General features: G+C 38.8%; 1 protein-coding gene across 3 annotated transcripts in view; it reads right to left on the reverse strand.

Moving 5' to 3' along the window:
* Nucleotides 1-211: 211 nt before the first annotated feature.
* Nucleotides 212-20,446, reverse strand: part of CENPF (centromere protein F) — a 100,126-nt gene continuing 79,891 nt past the window's right edge. Inside the window, exons 21-23 of one of the 3 annotated variants that reach the window (XR_006213877.1) lie at nt 2,901-3,037; nt 2,533-2,645; nt 212-297 (exon numbers count right to left, since the gene is read on the reverse strand). Coding sequence is in view for 1 of the 3 variants with exons in the window: in XM_042976065.1 (XP_042831999.1) it covers nt 2,957-3,037 (81 nt within the window). In the remaining 2 variants the exon portion in view is untranslated. Of the gene's footprint in view, nt 298-2,532; nt 2,646-2,894; nt 3,038-20,446 lie in introns of those variants that run through there. The other 2 variants (XM_042976065.1, XR_006213878.1) reach the window with 2 other exon arrangements.

Genomic DNA, 20,446 nt, shown 5'->3' on the forward strand with positions numbered 1-20,446 from the left:
TTCTAAGTTATTTAGCTTCATGGGATTAGGGAAACCAATAAATGCAGAGTTGGAGTAAGCACTGTCATTAGCTCTCTACTATTTTACAGGCTTGAAGCATGCATCTACATGCTCAAGGGGGAAAGGAGAGGAAGAGAGGGAAAGTTGCTCAATGACCTAGGTCAACATATGAGCCACATCAAAAGGAAGAATATAATCATTTACTTGCAATTCTTAAGTTTCTTGCTTGCTCGATGGACCTGTTCAGCTGGACATTGTCTAGGGTATGACTCTCCCAAGAGGACAATTCTTTACAGTCTGGCACAAAGAAATGCAGTCATTATAACCAGCCATGACAACAGTGCTATGTAAACATCAATTTAGTAATTTTCTACTGTAGATTATCAGTTTTATCACAGAAGTACACTGAAGCACTTATAGAGGTGTAGATATTTGTAGTTGATGTTTTAATGATTTACGATGAGAAAAATGAAACAATGTCTCCCTCCAGGAACTTATGGTCTGGTCCAGAGGTGATAAAACAAAAGTGTGATAGCTGGTATGTTCAGAAACAAAAAGATGTTCTGAAAGAAAAGGAAATCTCTAACTTGAAAAGATATATGCATCCCTATGTTTATTGCAGCATGATTCACAATAGCCAAGATATGGAAACAACCCAAGTGTCCATCTAGATGAACAGATAAAGAAGACACGGTATTATATATATTTTATATTATATATATATATATATGTATGTATAATGGAATATTATTCAGCCATAAAAAAAGAATGAAATCTTCCCATCGTGACAACATGGATGGACCTCGAGGATATTATGCTAGTGAAATAAGTTAGTCAGAGAAAGACAAATACCATATGATTTCACTTATATGTGGAATCTAAAAAAACAATGAACAAACAAAAGCAGAAACAGACCCATAATACAGAGAACAAACTGGTGGTTTCCAGAGGGAAGGAGGGGTGGGAAAGTGGGCAAAATGGGTGAAGGGGAGTGGGAGATACAGGCTTCTAGTTATGGAAGGAATAAGTCACAGGGGGAAGAAGGCACAGCATAGGGAATATAGCCAATGGAATTGTAATGGTGTTGTATTGACACACTATAGTGACAGATGGGAGCTATAGTTGTGGTGACCATGATACATAGGGTTGTCCCAACCACTATGTTATTCATCAGGAACTAATGTAGGAGTGTGTGTCAACTATACTTCAATAACAACAAAACTGATGAGTAAGCAAAAAGAGAAAAGAAAGAACTATGGAGAATATCTTTAGAGGGCAGAATGGGGGAGAGAAATCAATGGAGACGGTAAAAGCAAAAAAGTAGGAAAATTAGGATTCACTATTGTGGCAGTTCAGAGAGATGGTAATCAAATACACAAAATAAGACAAATCAAGGAGATAAAGATTAAGAAATTCCAAACGGATTTATATATTTTTGTTTTGCATTGTATTAAGTATCTGAAGGCAATTTCAATAGAGGATGGGAGAATAAGGAAATAAAACATTTAGTGAATATTTTTCTCTTCTAAGCATTTTACATATATTATCTCATTGAATTTTTCTACCCTAAAATGTAGACATTTTTGTCACTATTTTATGGATTAAGAAAAAACTGTCATCCAAATGGATAAAGAAGATATGGTGTGTGTGTGTGTGTGTGTGTGTGTGTGTGTGTGTGTATTGAGCTATACACAGTGTATATTGAGTATACACACACACACACACACACACACACACACACACACCACAATGGAATATTACTCAGCGATCAAAAAGAATGAAATCTTTCCATTTGCAAAAATGTGGACAGAACTAGAATGTATTATGTTAAGCGAAATAAGTCAGTCAGAGAAAGATAAATACCATATGATTTCACTGATATGTGGAATTAAGAAACAAACAGAGGAACATAAGGGAAGGGAAGGTAAAATAAGATAAAAACAGAGAGGGAGGCAAACTGAGGGTTGCTGGGGGGATGGCCTAAGTGGGTGATGGGCAATAAGGAGGGCACTTGTTGGGATGAGCTCTGGGTGTTATATGTAAGGGATGAATCACTAAATTCTACTCCTAAAAGCATTATTACACTATATATTAACTAACTTGGATTTAAATTAAAAAAAAATTTTTTTTTTAATGGGGCATCTGGGTGGCTCAATTGGTTAAGTGTCGACTTTGGCTCAGGTCATAATCTCACAGTTTGTGAAGTCAAGCCTCATGTTGGTCTTTGTGTTGTCAGCACTGAGCCTGCTTCGGATCCTCTGGTCCCCTTTCTCTGCCCCTTCCCCACTGTTTCTCTCTCTCAAAATAAATGTAAATTTTTAAATAAATAAATAATAAAAAATTTAAAAGTTAACTAAATAAATGAAAAAAACTGTCATAAACTCTCACAGTGAAGAATTCAAACCAGGTCTTTTTAACTACAAAATCCACGTTCTGTGCCCAAAAAGCTCTCCAGGGGTTAAGAAATTAATGAATGGTTAAAAATAATTTTTAAATTCTCTCTGTAAGGAAATAATAATAACTAGAGCTTACCGAATACTTACAATGTGACAGGTCCCATTCTGAGTGCTTTGCTTATATTACCTTGATTGCCACAACAACCCTGCGAAAGATGTGTGCTGGAACCAGCTAGAACCAGCTAGAACCTGCAAGACACATAAATCTGGGCTTCCTCTCTCACCTGCCCCCAGAGCTGATTTAACAGAACACCACTGTTATTATCATGCCCATTTTACAGAAGAGGGGCTCTTGCACAAGATCGCACAGCTAAAAAGAGTCAAAGCTGAAACTGAACTCAGGCAGGCCAGCTAGATTCCAGATTTTAACCCTTGCCTTATACTGGGATACTTAGAACTTGAAACAGTGGCATGATCGAGGAGAAGCATGTTGATCCCATGCACCTGATACGTTTGGAGGCACAGGAGGCGGAGCAAGAGAGATTGCACATGATGTGTGATCACACGTGAGGATAAGCAGGATGGAATCGTGAGCTCCGATAATCAGCTTTGGATTCAGCAAGGACGAGGGACGTTTGTACCTAGAAAAGAAGTGAACGAGGGTCTAATGAATATACATGGGGGTTTTGGAGGTGACAGGGAAGAAAACTGAGACATGCATGTAATACGGAGCTCAATCTTGTCTATAATATTGAAGCCAAGGTTATTTGTCAAGAGACAGAAGAGGAGAGATTAGTTGAAACCATTTAAAAAGTAGAAAAGTCTTGAAATCTCATTAGCGACAGTGTCTCATCAGCCCTGTTTTAGAGATTTGAAAATGAATGTTATATATAGAAAAATATTAAGCGACCGGTTGAAATCCCACCATGTGGGTAATATGCAGCAGTTTGCTAAACTGTTCTTGCAAACAATCACTTCCTTTATTCAATGTGCAACATATGTATTGCAGTTGGCATATTGGCTATCTGGCCAGCAGGGTTGCATGCCCCGTCAGACAGCGTGGAAGAAGCTGGCTTTATTTACTGAGTTAGCATTGCCTCGGGAGAGGCGTGATCAGTAACTAAAATGCAGTAGGATGATAAACGTTTGCACTTATTTTGACCACAGGGACGAGACCTTTAAGATACAAACCAGAAATCTGTCCTCAAGGAAACGTGTTTGCAACCAATTTCATTTTATCTAAAATAATGTATTTGCATCTTAGTAGTGATCACTGCCTCGAGATTTCCTAATAATATTCATGTGAGTTGAACTGTTTTCTGGTAACCAAAGCAGAAGCAGAGGATATGCCTGAAATGAATGTGATATGGTTTTAAATGTATTCAAATTGTGGAGACATCAGGTTGACTCTACTGTTTTGAACATTTGCCAAAACTTGTCTTTCCCTGGCATTATCTTTTCACACACAGAAAATGTCAGCATCTTGATGGCTGGTTTTATATTCTTTTACATGATAGATAGGTGGGAATGTACACAATGTAGGAAAATTGAATCACAGTCGACACACTTCGAAAGAGCACTAAATGCAAAAAGATATCTTAGATTCTTTATGAGGTCTTGATCAGTATCGAACCAATATTTTCAGTGGTTGCTTACATTGTAATTTGAATGACGTTAGTAAGCAGTGATTAGTCACTTAAGGAGAAATAAGTTGAAATCTTAAACCAGTCAATCTTCTTGACAAAGAGGAACTATATAGAAAGAAATGATCCATGCTGTCCCCGCCTCTTGGACTCACTTCAGAATTGTTTTTCCTTTTTAATAGCCTCTCTTCCATACGAGTGCTAATTTTCCAACTAGTTGTTGCCATTTGAGTATTGCCTTAAAAGTCAGCTCTCAGCATTACCTTATAGTCACTTGGAGTCAGCCAAAGGTATAAATGCCACCTCTCTCTCCAACACATTGTGACACACGTTCTTTGGAATCTATACCTGTATGTTTTTATTTTATTTACTATTGCAGTCATTATTGTCCATGCATGTTCCCAAGTGAACAAGGACCACTCCCGGAGAATAACTCTAAAAACTCTGTAGAGTTCCATATCTTTTATGTTTCCCCTCTTCGACTAGAGTGAACAGACCCAGAGACAATTACCGCACACAGTACAAGAAACAAATGACCGTGTTTCCTGCTGCTTTTCCTTTTATCTGCCTTTCGCGTGCAGTCACTGTTCCATATTCAGGAGCATTCTGTAGTCTGTGATGTACTTCTTAATAATACACCAAGGAGATGGTATTTGGCAGAGAACGGCTGTCAGAAACTTAGATTCAAAAGGTTGTAGGATTTTTAAAATGTACACGGGCTACTTGTGCCAGCAACTGGAACAGCTAATTCTAGAAACCCAACTATGTTTCCAATAGAGAACTGCGGCTTTGTTCCTCCCAGACGCATGTTTGTTCATAAATTCAAACCACTTCTCAAGCGATACAAGCACAGCACACAGATCTGTCTATGAGGGAAAAAAACCAGAGCATTCCAGGGAATTCTATAAAGCACCAAATAAATAGAATAGGTCATACACCAGGATAGAAATAGATGTGAGGCTCTGCTCCTTTTTCTGTAGTCCTGTATCTTTCCACAATTCCTTTCTCTATATTTTCCACGTTATTTTTTCCTGCTTCTTCAGCATTAATTGCAGGTCCCTGTCATGCTGGGAATGGCTTGTTCCTCTGTCGTTGGAATGATCCAGACTCTCACACCTCAATGCACTTGTTGGTGGGGGGCGGGGGGGGGGGAGGGTGTGGAGCAGTGGTGAAGTTTTGATAGTTGGCCTGGCAGTAAAGTTCAACCTTTTTAAAATTGCCCTCCTGCTGGGCCGAAGGGCTGGTTTTCTTGTTTCCTGTGTCATGTGATCCAACGTGCTACACCTGCTCTCCTCAACTTTATCCCCACTCACCCACTATAATGAGAATAGTCTAGGATTTTGCTATTTAAAAATGTCTTGCCTAATACGTGTGGTCTGTCTAGGCAATTTTTATAGATTGAGCCCTATGAAATTGTCCATATTGGCCCTACAAAAACGGCAATTCCATGTGGTTCCAGCCTAAAACCTCTATTCAAATACTACCTTCCAGGGCAGTGAAATATACTGTTAGTTTTAGTAATGTTCCTTTTCAGGCTATCGAATATTGTATTAGCATTACATTTCCACAGTTCATTAATCACATAGCATTCTTTAATTTTGTACCTACATCATGACATGAAGACATTTAATTGGTATTTCAGACTATACTTTGAAGAGAGAATTTTCTAGCCAACTGTGGCTAATTTGCTTCTCTTTGTTATTATTCCTACCCATCTTGCATATTGCATTAGCAAGTATCTCAGGAAATAGACAAGTAAATGGCAAGTATAAATCAAACTAATTTTCCTGGTAGTTTATAGTTCAGGTAACTTTTTATTATGAACAAGGCTGAAATGCGGTTTAGAGCTTAATCCAGTGCCAATGGATTGGAGAAAAATTGAATGCCAATTGCAGATATAATGGTGAAATAGATATCTACATTAGCATCCATAAAATTTCCCAAACCTTCCAAGGTAATTTTCATCCAGTCAAATATAGGATATGTGATTATGTGAGGCCAGTAACACAAAACCAAGCAAAGTAATCCACTAAAATACTTTTCAGAGGAAACTAGATATGCTGTGAATTCTCAAGAGTATTATGTTCACAGAATTAATACTATATACAAAAAGCACATAAGAGGCTGAAGGCATCTTAGGAAACAGGAAAAGGAGGCCATTACACTAAAAGGAAACTTATATTTAGATAATATTTATTTCTTTATTGGGGCCTAGTACTTTGAGGCATTTAGTAAATTACAGTTTGGTTCTATTATACCCTTAGAAGATCATGCAGCCTTCATAGAGACAATATGTCTTACCTAGATCACTAAGAATTCTATGCCTTTGAAAGGAATACTTCCAATGCTTTAATTGTATATCTCTTTTATAAATTGCACAAAAATAACAAAGTAGAATAAAATAGATTCTTTACGCCTCTAGTTTTAGAAGAATCGTTAACATCTCCATGGTATTTCTTACAAATTGAACGTCTTCATTTGACTTTATAAATATTTTTTGTGTTTTTAACAGCTAGTGACATCATAGTAGTATGAAAAAATTTAAGCAGTTTTTTAAGTTCTTTAAAAGTACAGGAAACCATGAACTGACTGATATTTCACTAAGTTTTTTCATCATGGCTTTTACATTTTGAACCTTAAAATGTAACCTTAAGACCTTTCATTTGAAAAACAAACAAACAAAAAAACTCTTTCATTTGTAGCACCTCTCCACCATTTTCCTTCAAAATGAATTTGTTGGTACCAAATTTCATATACTAATTGTTAGCCAGTCATATTTCTTTCTTTTTTAATTTTCCTATTTTCTTTTAACAGTTTTTAAAATTTTTTGTCTTCCGAAAAATTCTTGTGAATGAAATGGTGAAAGATTTTGAAAGCAAAATTAAGGGGCACCTGGATGGCCAAGAGTTAAGCTACCAACTCTTGGTTTCAGCTCAGGTCATGATCTCATGGTTTCGTGAGTTTGAGCCCCACATCGGGCTCTGTGTTGGTGTCAGGGAGCCTGCTTGGGACTCTCTCTCTCCCTCTCTCTGCCCCTCCCCTAGTCGCACTGTCTCTGTCTCTCTCAAATAAAATCAAATAAAATAACCTCAACATAACATAACATAGCATAATATAACATAAAAAACTTTGAAAAACAAAGAAAGCAAAATTAAAAGACAAGTTGCATCTGGAAGAAATTGCCTGTAATACAAGTAACAGAAAAAGTATTCATATCCGGATATTACAAGAAATTTTAAAAACCAATGAGGAATACTTTCACACCTGGAAAGATGAAATAGATTTACTTTTCCCTGTTCCTCTCACCAAGAACAACTAAAAACTCACCATTGTATATAAAACAAACACAAGAAGACTCCAAAAGATAGAGAAAGGCAGATTGACTAAGGACCATGGGATGCACAGAACAGCACATTGATGAGTTTCCCTTGTTTTCTTTTTGCCTCGGATATTTCAGACTTCAAGTTGAAGTAGCTGCCAACCCAGAAATGCCAACCCATAAATGCTAATAGACAAAAGAAGTCCCAACAAAAGTCTGCTATCTCTAGTCAAAGAGCCAGGAGAGGGAGAGCCTAGCAAAGTGGAACTATTTTAGGCAGTAATCACTCTACTCTACCAAACACTGCAGAAAACTCTGAGACCGCATTCCTATCCATGCCAGCAAAGAGTGAGTGAGCCAGGTTTCTGCTCTAGTAAGACTGTAACAAGGCACCCAAACACTTTTTTCTACTGGGGTGGCATCAGCGGAGGTCTAGGGGAGACTCAGGATTTTCTCTGTCACCCAACAGTAGTAAAATCACCCCACTGTGGTGTCAGTAGAAACTATCCGGGGAGCAAGAATTTTCACCCTCACTCAGCAATAACAAAGAGGCTCTGTTCTCACATGTCAGTGAAGGCCATGCAGGGAAACTAGATTTCTACCTCCACTTGGTAATAACAAGGCAGAGCTCCCTGTCTGTACCAGAGTAGTGTCAGGAAAAGCCAATTAAAACAGAAGATTTAAATACGATTCTGAGTCTTATAACATAATACAACATTATCTAAGTTCCTTGTGAAAATCACTTGTCAGATCATGACTAAGGAATATCTCAAACTGAATGAGAAAAAAAGATCAACGGACGTCAATACCAAGAAGACAAAGGTGTTAAAAGTGTCTGACAAAGACTTTAAAGCAACTTTGATAATGATGAGCAATTTGGAACATGCTTGAAACAAATGAAAGAAGAAAGGCTCAGAAAATAATAGAAAGTCTCATCAGAGGAATAAAAATGATACAAGGAAGAACCAAGTGGAAGTTTTAGAAATGAAAAATACTGGGGTGCTTAGGTGACTCAGTAAGCTAAGCATCGGACTGTTGGTTTCAGCTCAGGTCATGGTCTCACAGTTTCATGGGTTCAAGTCCCATGTCAGGCTCTGTGCTGGCAGTGCAGAGCCTGCTTGGGATTTTCTCTTTCTCTGCCCCTTCCCTACTCTGCTGTCTCTGTCTCTCTCAAAATGAATAAATAAATTTTTAAAAGAGAAATGAAAAATACTATAACCATTATAAAAAGCTCAGTGAATGAGATCAACAGCAGAATGGAGAGGACAGAGAAAAGACGCAGCGAATTGGAAGACAGAACGATATAAATTACTCAATCTGGACAACAAAGAGAAAAGAGACTAATAAATGAATAGTGCTTCAGGCACCTGTGAGACTCTAACAAAAGTTCTAATATTCATATCAATGTAGTCCTAGATGGAGAAGAAAAAGAGGGTGAGGCTAGAAAGTCCTCAAATAAATAATGACTGAAAACTTTCCATTTAGCAAGAGGCATAAACCTATAGAACCAAAAAGCTAAATGAATCCCAAACAAGGTAAATCCAAAAACAAAACAAAACAAAATGCATTCTAAAACACACTGTAATATGGGGCACCTGTGTGACTCAGTCAGTTAAACATCCGACTCTTGATTTCAGCTCTGGTCATGATCTCACAGTTTGTGAGTTCAAGCCCTGCGCCTGTCAGTGCAGAGCCTGCCTGGGATTCTCTCTCTCTCCCTCTCTCTCTGCCCCTCTCTCACTCTCTCTCAAAATAACTAAATTCTCTCTCTTTCTCTCAAAATAAAAAAATTAACATTTCTCTCAAAATAAATAAAAAAGTAAAAAAAATTTTAAAAACACATTGTAATAAAAATTCTGAAAACAAAAGACAAAGAGAAGATCTTGAAAGCAGCCAAAGAAAATAATGCCTACCTACAGGAAAAAAAAAAAAAAAGAAAGAATTAGAAAGAGAGCTGATTTCCTATCAGAAAGCACGGAGATCATAAGGAAGGGGCACCATATTTTGCAGGTGCTGAAAAAAAAAAAAAAGCAAAACAAAACAAAACTCTGTCCTCCCAGAATCCTATACCCAGTGAAAATATTCTTCAAGAATGAAGGGGAAACCAAGACATTCCCGGACAAAAAGACACTAAGAGAATTTGTCATCTGTAGACCTACCCTCAAAAATGGCTAAACGAAATCCTCTAAACAGAGAGTAAACAATTAAAGAAGGAACGTTGGGATGTCAAAAAGGAAGAAAGAGCACAGTAAGCAAATGCACAAGTACAAGTGAAAAGCAAACAATCCGCTTAAAGGAATCGCAAAAGACATGAGGTGACACTTCACCAAAGAAAATATACACATGGCAAATAAGCACACAAACAGATGCCCACATCACTAGCCACTAGGGAAATGCCAATTAAAACCACAGTGAGGTATCAGTACACACTGGTTGGTTAACATGAAAAATCGTGGAGACGCTGAATGTTACAAGAATACAGGGAAACTGGATCACTCACACATTGCTGCTGGGAATGTAAAATATTACAGCCTCTTTGGAAAATAGTATGGCCGTTTCTTAAAAAATGAAACCTGCAACTACCACATGACTCAGCAATTGCACTCTTGGGCATTTATCCCAGAGAAGTGAAAATTTATGTTCACACAAAGACATATCCACCAATGCCTCTATGTGGAAATATTATATTTAATATTTGTTTATGTTTATATGTATATATATAATATTATATGTATATTTGTATGTACATATTCATCTATTATGAATAGTTTTACTCGTCGCCAAAACCTAGAAATAACCCAGATGTCCTTCCAGGAGTAAAAGCTGAAGCAGACTGGTACATCCGTACCCTAGACTACTGTGCAGCAATAAAAAGGAATAAACTGTTAATGCACACAACAACCTTTAGATGAATCTCCAGAGAGTTATGCTGAGTTAAAAAAAAGAAAAAAGCAAACCCGAAAGGTTAGGTGCTATATGATTCCATTTGCATAACATCCTTGAAATGAAAAACATACAGAAATGGAGAACAGAGTATGGTTGCAAAATATTAAGTAGTGGATGGGCTCAGAGAAAAGTGGGTGTTGTTCTAAAAGATAATTTGGAAGTTCTCTGTGGTGGTGGAAATATTATATATCTTGACTGCATGAATGTCATTATCCTGGCTGTGATATTGTACTATAGTTTTGCAAGATGTTACGTGGGAGAAAATTGGGTAAAATGTCCATCAGCTCTCTTTCTACAACTATCTCAAAATGGAAAGTTTATTGACCAAGAAAAAATTAATGACAAATTAATTTTTAAAGTCAGTTCCACCAAGTTTTTCTTTATAATTCTGGTGTTATAACTTCTTGGAAAGGCCTCTCCCTTTTTCAAGATTACAAAAGTACCCTCCTACATATAATACTTTAATAGTTTTCTTTTTTTAATGCAGAACTTTTCTCTGTTCAGATGTTTTAAAATCTGGTAAGCTGCAACATCCCTCACTTTGAATCATACCACAGGTTTCTTGATAAAATACTGGATGCTCATATGCTCTTTTCTTTTTTTTTTTTTTTAATTTTTTTTAACGTTTATTTATTTTTGAGACAGAGAGAGACAGAGCATAAACGGGGGAGGGTCAGAGAGAGAGGGAGACACAGAATCTGAAACAGGCTCCAAGCTTTGAGCTGTCAGCACAGAGGCCGATGCAGGGCTCGAACTCACTGACCGCAAGATCATGACCCGAGCCGAAGTCGGCCGCTTAACCGACTGAGCCAACCAGGCGCCCCACTCTTTTCTTTTTTAATGTTTATTTACTTATGAGACAGAGAGAGACAGAGTGCGAGTGGGGGAGGGGCAGAGAGAGAGGGAGACACAGAATCCGAAGCAGGCTCCAGGCTCCAAGCTGTCAGCACAGAGCCTGATGTGGGGCTTGAACTCATGAACTATGAGGTCATGACCTGAGCCAAAGTCATAAGCCCAACCTACTGAGCCACCCAGGCGCCCCACTCATATGCTCTTTTCACACCACCACCACCTTATCTGCATTCTCAAGGACACAAGGGGGTGATATTGGCATATATATTATATATTCTCTCTTAGATGCCATAAACCATGCTTTTGACAGCCATGATGGATTTTACAAGTTCTCAAAAGAAATTGCTGTTAAAATACTTCATTTTTCCAGTGTGCTAGAAGTGTTTTCATAAGCAAAACCTAAACAATTAGGTAGCTGTCAATACTAAAAGTAGACCAGTACATTTTCCAGGTAAATTTCTATTGCACAGTAATACCCGGTTAAGGTCACCTCATACAGCGGTGCAGGTATGCACAAATCCAGATAGCACAGTGAACGTGGACTGCGGACCGCACTAACTTAGGTGGCAGCCAGGTCATCCCCGGGTCCATTCCCTCTCTGCCGTTTGCAACATTCAGGTGCTACAGACCACGACTCTGCAACAGAAAGAAAGCTTTGGGTGGAGGGAGGGAGGTTTAGTAGAAAAGGCAATAAGAAAGTTTCATCAAGAGAGAAGAGCGACTAAGCCTCCTTCCCAAACATCCTGGCCAGACGTATCACTGCACTGAGAGGTAGAATGAAAGGTCTTTTCCCGACCACATCCCCCCATCTCCCAAGCTGTGGCTCTCTGAATCTAGAGTAGGACCCCAATGGCCGAATGCAGAAAGAGAGGAAGTTTCACAGAGAAAATGGACCCAGGACAAAGAAAACCCAAGGGCTTGCCCTGCCTGAGGCCATGGGGCTTCCTGACTTTGGGAACGTAGTTTTTCTGACATTCTGTAGCCCACAGTGCAGCAGTGCGGCCTGGGGAGATCAAAGAAATTGCAACAGGGGCGCCTGGGTGGCTCAGTCGGTTAAGCGGTTAAGCTGCCAACTTTGGCTCAGGTCAAGAATCGCGGTCCGTGGGTTCGAGCCCCGCGTCGGGCTCTGTGCTGACAGCTCAGAGCCTGGAGCCTGTTTCAGATTCTGTGTCTCCCTCTCTCTGACCCTCCCCTGTTCATGCTCTGTCTCTCCCTGTCTCAAAAGTAAATAAAAAGTCAAAAAAAATTAAAAAAAAAAAGAAATTGCAATAACCCCAGGCTTCTGGGAAGCACAGAAACATGCAATTGTCATGAGCAAACTAGTGACCGCGGACCTGGAGTCCTGTTAAATGTATTACTTGGATTTCCATAAGCACTGACCAAAAAATCCAAACTCTAGCTTAATTTTTTTGGCTTTCCTGAGGAAACAAGAAAATGACATCGTATCAAGTATACATAGTCGAAGAGAATAACTGTCTCTAAAGAAATAAGCCAAGAGGGTGTCCTCAAAATGCTAAATCATGAAGACTGATTACGACGGGAACTTCCGGAGCGCTGGCCCCAAGGTGCAGCCTTCCGGTCTGTTCTGAAGAGAGACACAATCTTGGAGTAGAATGTCTTTTATCAACTTTATTTGCTTCCTGCTGAAAATGAACAGGTATGTAATTTAAACACAAACACACAAATAAATGTAAATGAAAGAAACACTGAACAGAAATCTCACTTTTTCATTCAGGTTATCCGAAAACTATCAAGAATTCTGCATTTCTGAAGTAAACCGAACATATATATTTTTTAAGTTTATTTATTTATTTTGACAGAGAGAGGGAGAGAGAGAGAGAGAGAGAGTGAGAGAACTGGGGAGGGGCAGAGAGAGAGAGAGAGGGAGAGAGAGAATCCAAAGCAGGTTCCATGCTGTCAGTGCAGAGCCTGATGTGGGGCTTGAACTCACGAACCTTGAGAATATGGCCTGAGCTGAAATTAAGAGTTGGTCACTTAACCAACTGAGCTACCCAGGCACCCTCTTTATTTTTTAAAAGTTGATTTATTTATTTTGAATCCAAACATATTTGTACCACTAAATCGGACACTGAGAATCTGATCTGATTTTGCAGATCTTATATGCGTTTTGCAGATTTAAAACTAAAAGATTTATTTGTGTAAGGAGAGAATAACCCAGACGTTGATTTTGGTTGAAATAACACCAGCACCTTCAATTTAGATGATTCGCTCTGTACAAACAATTCAAAGTGCTTTTGCGGGGAGGGTGCTTCACAAGCCTGTAAATCCAGAGATTATCAGGATTCAAACAGCTCGTCATGCTTGCAATCTGACTGACGTTATAAACTAGAAATTATTTGCAGTCAATGTTACCTGAAACAAGCAGGGAATAGAAATACCTTTTATTAATTTATACCGAGATTTTTTTGGCTTGGTTTCCTCATATATATATATTTGGCATAAATATATATGTATATATATATGTGGCATAAATATATACATATATATTTGGCATATATATATATTTCCTCATATGTATATTGGATTTTATCCAACAGCAACATGCTAGTCACAGCACTTATTGCAAAAAACACACTTTCTACATGCAATTTGTATAAGTTTACCTCTCACGTATAGAATCATGGTCCACTGTTTCTCTATGGCTTTAGTTACTGTTACCAATAACAATATTAGTGATGGCCACCTTTTTTGAGAATTTATGATATACAAAATCATGTTATCCTCACAACAGCCCTGTGAAGCCAGCACTATTATAATACTCTTATTACGGGTTGTTGTTTCTTTTAAATATAAAGAAATTGAACCTTGGAGAAATTGAATAACCTCCCCATATCAAGAGTTATAAGTGAAAGAAGCAAGATCGGATCCTGATCTGTCTCCAAAGCTAACTTGAACCACTAAACTAGGTAGCTCTTCTCAATTCTGTGCCCAGGTCTGTGTAATGCAGAAACTAGAGAGCACCTCTCAGCTCCAGACCATTAGGGATGCCTTCATAGTCCCTGAAACATGTCACATTGGTGAGTTTTCTCTGAATTTGTATTGGGATTTGTATCGGAAAGATAACTCTTAACTGAATGCTCCCTAGAAACACTTCACCTACTACTTAGACAATGTTTCGTTTATATTCAGTGAATAATAATCACAAACATTTCTCAAGTTGCTATGTGCCAGGCCCTCTTCTAAACCCTGTATTTATACTAATTCATATAATATCCCCTAGTGATTGGTCCCATTGTTTCCCAGCCTTACAACCAAGGAAAAGAGGTTTCCTAAGAGCACATGGCTGGTAAGCAGCAGGACCCAACTTCCACACCAGGCAGTGTGGCACTAAATTGCCCTGTAGAGTCCCCTAACATTTCTGAGCAGGAGCTGTATGCTCAATTCTCCTGGGCTCCAACAAGGCTGCTATGAACCAAGCAGACTGACCTTCTGGCGCTAATAGTCTGGCATAGGAGACAGAAATTAATCACATCAATACATATGCAATTACAAACTGTAATAAATACATTAAGGAAATAAAGAGGGAGCTGGGAGAACAAAACAGGAGCCTGCTTTAGGCTGGACAGGACCCTGTGGGAAGTCACAGCTAAGCTGAACCCTGAAATGGAGGAGATACTGGACACAGGAAGGCTCCAAGCTTGGAAGGAGGCAGGTGTGGGAGCAAGACTGAATCAGGAGACATCCTGATAACACCAATTCATGTCATTATTATTTTAAAGTTGTGAGAACATGCTAAACTGTGGCTTATTCTGTTTGTTCTCACATAGGCTGACAACAAAATAGTATATCCCACATGCCCCCACAAGACTTTGCAGAGAAGGTCCCTAGACATTCATTTGTCAATCCCTTATCTATCACCAATTCTGAGGATAACACAGGGCTGGAGTTGAAAAGGTTGAGGATAAGAATTTCTCTGGAGAAGCTGTCATTTTGCCTTGCATCCTTTTGCTTGCCTTGTACCTCACACCAAAAGGAAGGAAAAAGTGGTGTTTTATCCCACATTTTGAGACCTAGTGAGGGAGCTCCGGGAACCCATTCAATGGACCAGTGTCTGACTCAGCTGAAATATCTAAAGCCATGCCAAAGAGCAGCATTCGCAGGAAATGGCAGCATTGTAAGAAAACTACACTTTTATGCAGGCAAGGATGTAGGAGAGATTCACACAAACCATTTATGGGTCTTGTGGGAACCAGGCTGGAGACATCTTCAAAAGGATCTTGCCCAAGAGGTTTACCAGGGAGTCTTGTGAGGTTGAAGGCCCAATGCCCAGGGACTGAGCATTTGTGCTGATAAATGGCCAGCTGCATCCCGCATCACAGGACAGGTCATTGGAGGATCCCAATGAGGGAGTTTCCTAAAAATCCCCAAAATGTATCTCAAGGGAAAGACCACAAATGTATCCCAAAGATACATTTTCCAAGCCTCATAAACACCAAGGACAAATTGTAAAAATGCCAATCTCTGAATACTGTGCATTTCCTTAATTCCTTCTTCTTATTTCAGAAGGAGTCAGAAGTCTGGACTAATGAGCAGGGTTTCGAAAAGTAGAACAAGGTAAAGATGTGGAACAGAAGCTACCATGATCCCTTTCCTGTTGCAGGATCCCCAAACTGGTGAAAAGGAAACACTTTATATTTGACTGAAAGTCTGAATTATATGTATCACATGGAAGCAGGTCATTGAAAGCACTGAAATAAGACTGCCTGTATGACAAAAAGTGTCCCACCGCCTTTGCATGATCTAATTCAAACTAGAGAAGCAATAGGACCTAATCAAGAATTTATATAGGAGCAGGAAAAAGATGTAGACCTCACTGAACAGGGTTGAAGAATCCTGGGGGAGTTACAAAGAAAATTGTCTTTAGCCATTCAGCAAGTATTTATGGAGTACCTACAATGCTCCAGGTATAGTTTCAATACTTGGGATGTTTCGGTGAACAAACCAAGTATCTGTCTTCAGGTAGCTTACATTCTACTGGGGCAGGGGGAGGGGCAGTTTGGATGAGAGACAAACCATAAATGTGATAAACAGGTAAATTATATACTATGATAAAAGTGATTAGTGCTATGAGGAACTGATTGAGCTAAGGTCATTAAGAATGCCAAGGGAGGGTAGCTTGTAATTCTATCTTATACCTCAATAAAATTGACATATATATAGCACTGTATGTTTAAGGTGTACAAAATAATGATTTAACATACGTATATTGTGATCACCATAAGTTTAGTTAACATCCATCATCTCATACAGATACTGAGAAAAAAGGAAAAGAAAATGAAACAAACAAAAATAAGATTTTTAATTCTAAAAAGAGGGAAAGAAGAAAAATGTGTTTTCCTTGTGATGAGACTTCTGGGATCTACTCTCTTAACAACTTAAAAATATATCACACAACAGTGTCAGCTATGGTCATAATGCTGTACATCACATGCCTAGTATTTACTTATCCTATAACTGGGAGTTTGTACCTTTTGGCCACTCTATCCAAATTCCCCTCCCTGACCCCCATTCTGCAACCACAAATATGCTCTCTTTTTCTGAGTTCGGGTTTTTTTTTTTATGTTTAGTTTAAAAGAAATCATACAGTATTTGTCTTTGACTCATCTCATTTAGCATAATGTCCTCAAGATCTACCCAAGTTGTTGCAAATGGCAGAATTTATTCCTTTTTTAAGACTGCATAATACGCCATTGCGTATATATATATATATATATATATATATATATACACACACACACACACACACACACACACCACATTTTCTTTATCTATTCATCTGTCAACAAACACTTATGTTGTTTCCATGTCTTGGCTATTTAAGATAATGTTGGTAACTTGTAATTTTAAATCAGGTGTTTACTGTAGGCCTTATTAAGTGATATTTAAGGAAGGAGATTGTTTTAATACATAAGTCGGATCTTGTCACTCCTCTGCTCAGAACCCTGCAGTGGGGCCTACACTCAGGCCTGTTGCCCAGGAAACTATAAATAGAAAGGATGGAAGCAGAGAAATTGCTCAGAGGCTACTACAATCATCAAAGGAGGAGATCGTGGCAGCCCATGGCAGCAGTGGGGATGGTGAGAGATATTTTAGAAGAGAATTTCCTGATATAGTAGGAATTAAGGTTGACTTCAAAGGTTTTGGCCTAAGCAAATAGAATTTTGAAACTACCAGAGGGAAGACTATCGGTAGAACAGATTTGAGGTTGAAGGACAGTTTGGGGCACTCAGTCTGAGATGTCCATGAGACCATCAAATGGGGAAACTGCCCACATGATTGGGTATGTGGATCTGGGGTCCAAGACAGAGATCTGGCCTTGGGAGCAGAGACTTGAGAATTATCTCTAACTTGTAATAAGGACCTTGATACAAGAGAAAAAGCAGTCCCTTTTAAACCAGCATGAGTGAATCATGAGGTGTCCAGAACCTAGGTGGAAAAGAAAAAAATAATTAATTGACCTAAGACCAATTGTTTTATCTATTCATCTCTGCTCTTAGATGATATAAAAATATAAAAATCATGTATTCCAATGGCTGGCCTTGGAAAGGTAAGTCCTTCTCTGGCAATTTATTTCCAAATATAGAGCACCACATATCTCTTAAATACAGACAAAATTATTTTTTTATAAAAATAATTATAAATTTATATAAATTTATTTATAAATTATTTTTTTATAATTTGTTTAAGACAACCAGTCAGTTAAGAATTTTTTGTAATCCTCTCTGTCTGTAAAGTATTATTTAGTTATCCATAATTTAAGAATTCAGAGCCACATTCTTGCCATTGTTCCTGGTGAACCCCTAACCACACTAAAGAGGGAACTTTAGTCTCTCTCCCTGTATGCCAAAGAAAATTGCAGCTAAGAGTTCAGAAGGGCAATTTAAATGTCACTCTGACCCAAAGGTTTGGAAAGAATGTAAAAATTCTATTATGAAAAATGAAGGGGCACAAGAAACCATGGTTGCAATGTCAAACTGCTAAGTACCCTCCTGGGCTGATTATTTCCCATGAAAGATGGGACCTAGAACACAGAAGATATAGACAGTCTGTTCTGTTGACTTCTGGACTGGAGGCAGAGGCCAACTAGACTATTCTGTCCTTAGCAAACAGTCCTATGGCTCTGAGACAGTGAGACTAAGGTACAGAAAACAATGGAACAAACACTGAAAAATACAGAAGTGAGGACAAACATAGCCAAACAAAAATATTTGTAATATATTTAAACTCAGAGGATTTAGCTTTGATTTAGAAAGCATAGAAGAGCTGGTTCCAAATCAGACTGGGAGGGTTGTTTATTTTGCCTTTTGCTCAAGTCAGATCTAATGATCCTAATGGCTTTCAATGTTTCTAAGTTATTCCCCAGACTTGATTAAACTTCGTATTTGGGCCATAGGTCAGACAGCAAACACTGATTTATTTAACATTCAATCAACCCAACTCTCACTTTGCTAGCATTCTGGCCCTCTGTCCATACAGTGAGTGTTGAAATTCATATTCCCACCTCTAAAATATTTCAAGATTATACCATCGCTTCAGAACTATCAGAGTATAGTCTCAGGATTAAGTCAACTGTATCGGCTTCTTTTTTTCCCTTTTCTCTATTTCTTTCTTTCCTTTTTTATTTATTTATTTTTTTTAGGCAGGTGGCATCTCTCTGTGAACCAGAACATTCAACTGAGCGATGCAGTCCAGTAGAACTTTCTGCAGTGATGAACATGTTCTGCATCTGTATTCTGCATATATAGTTACTAGCTACATGACTAGTCACTGAGCACTTGTAGCTATGGAACTGGATTTTTAAGTTAATAATTTACTTAATTCAATTAAATTTGACTTTAACGAGCCACATGTGACTAGTGGCTGCTGTATTATTGGACAGTGCTGTTCTAGACCAGCAAAGAAGGTACTATGTATTATTAGCCTATAGATAAACACTGTCTTTGTGTGCAAATGTGTCTGCAAAACACAGTGGTGCTTTCCACACTCTAAGCAGAAGAAACGTACTGTTTTTTCATACATCGTGTGGTCGGTCATAGGCAGGTGTACATTGGCACTGTTGATGAACTAAGAAGGAATATTAGTTTCCAAGTGCTGCCATACCCAAAACTGGGTGGCCCGAAACAATAGAAATGCGTGGTCTCACATTTTGGAAGCTAGACGTCCCAAACCACAGTGTTAGCAGGGCCATGCCCTCTCTGACAGCTCTAAAGGAGAATCTTCTCTGGCTTCTTTTAGCTCCTGGTTTTTGCCAGCAACCCTTGGTGTTCCTTGGCATATAGATGCATCACCTGAGTTCTAGGGCTATCTTCTACCTGTGCATCTTCACACTGCTTTCCCTCTGCGTATCTGTCCCTAGGTCCAAATTTCCCCTTTTTATAAGGACATTAGTCCCATCGGATTAGGGCGACCCTAATGACCTCATTTTAACGTGATTACCCCCATAAAGACTCTAAATAAGGTCACATTTCGAGGTACTGGGAGTTCGGACTTCAACATGCCTTTTTGTGGGGGAGACACAATTCAACACAGAACATTCGCCATAGTAATAATGTTGTTGTATGGAAGTAGGCAGATCCCTGAAAGCTGACAGGGTCCTTCTCCCACACTAATCCTTGAAAGGCAGCAGGACCAAGCCAGATGTCCTGGCAGCCTCCCATTTCCACATAAATAGCCTTGACCATACAACTCTGAGCAGAAGATATTGAGAAATCTCACCTACTCATGTTTTTTTTTTAATTTTTATTTTTGTAAGTTTGTTTGTTTGTTTGTTTGGAGAGAGAGAAAGAGCACGAGCAAGGGAGAGGCAGAGAAGGAGGGAGAGAGAGAATCCCAAGCAGGCTCCACACTGTCAGCACAAAGCCCGATGTAGTACTTGAACTCACAAGATCATGACCTGTGTTGAAACCAATAGTCAGACACTCAACTGATTGAGTCACCCAGGCACCCCTCATCTACCCATCATGTTTAATCTTCCCCTGTGTCTTCTCTGCTCAGCTCAGCATGGGTTAGGTAGTGAAGTGAAAAAAGAACAACTTTAAATAAAACTCCAGCCTTTGAGCCAGACCAGCCCCTATGGCCTGGCCTGCACAATGCTACTGTCAGAACTCACCACTATTCACAGCCTCTCATAAGTTTAAATAAGGGAAATCTTTCCTTTAAAAAAAAAAAGTACACTTGTCCTTCTTTCCTTCCCATCCCCCACCAATTCCCTCTTCTAAGTCAGTCTGATGTGTCTATTCCTTCTTTTTGTCAAACAGTATCCTTCCACC

Source organism: Panthera tigris, chromosome F3 (assembly GCF_018350195.1).
Source record: "Panthera tigris isolate Pti1 chromosome F3, P.tigris_Pti1_mat1.1, whole genome shotgun sequence".
In the NCBI taxonomy this organism is placed as follows: Eukaryota; Metazoa; Chordata; class Mammalia; order Carnivora; family Felidae; genus Panthera; species Panthera tigris.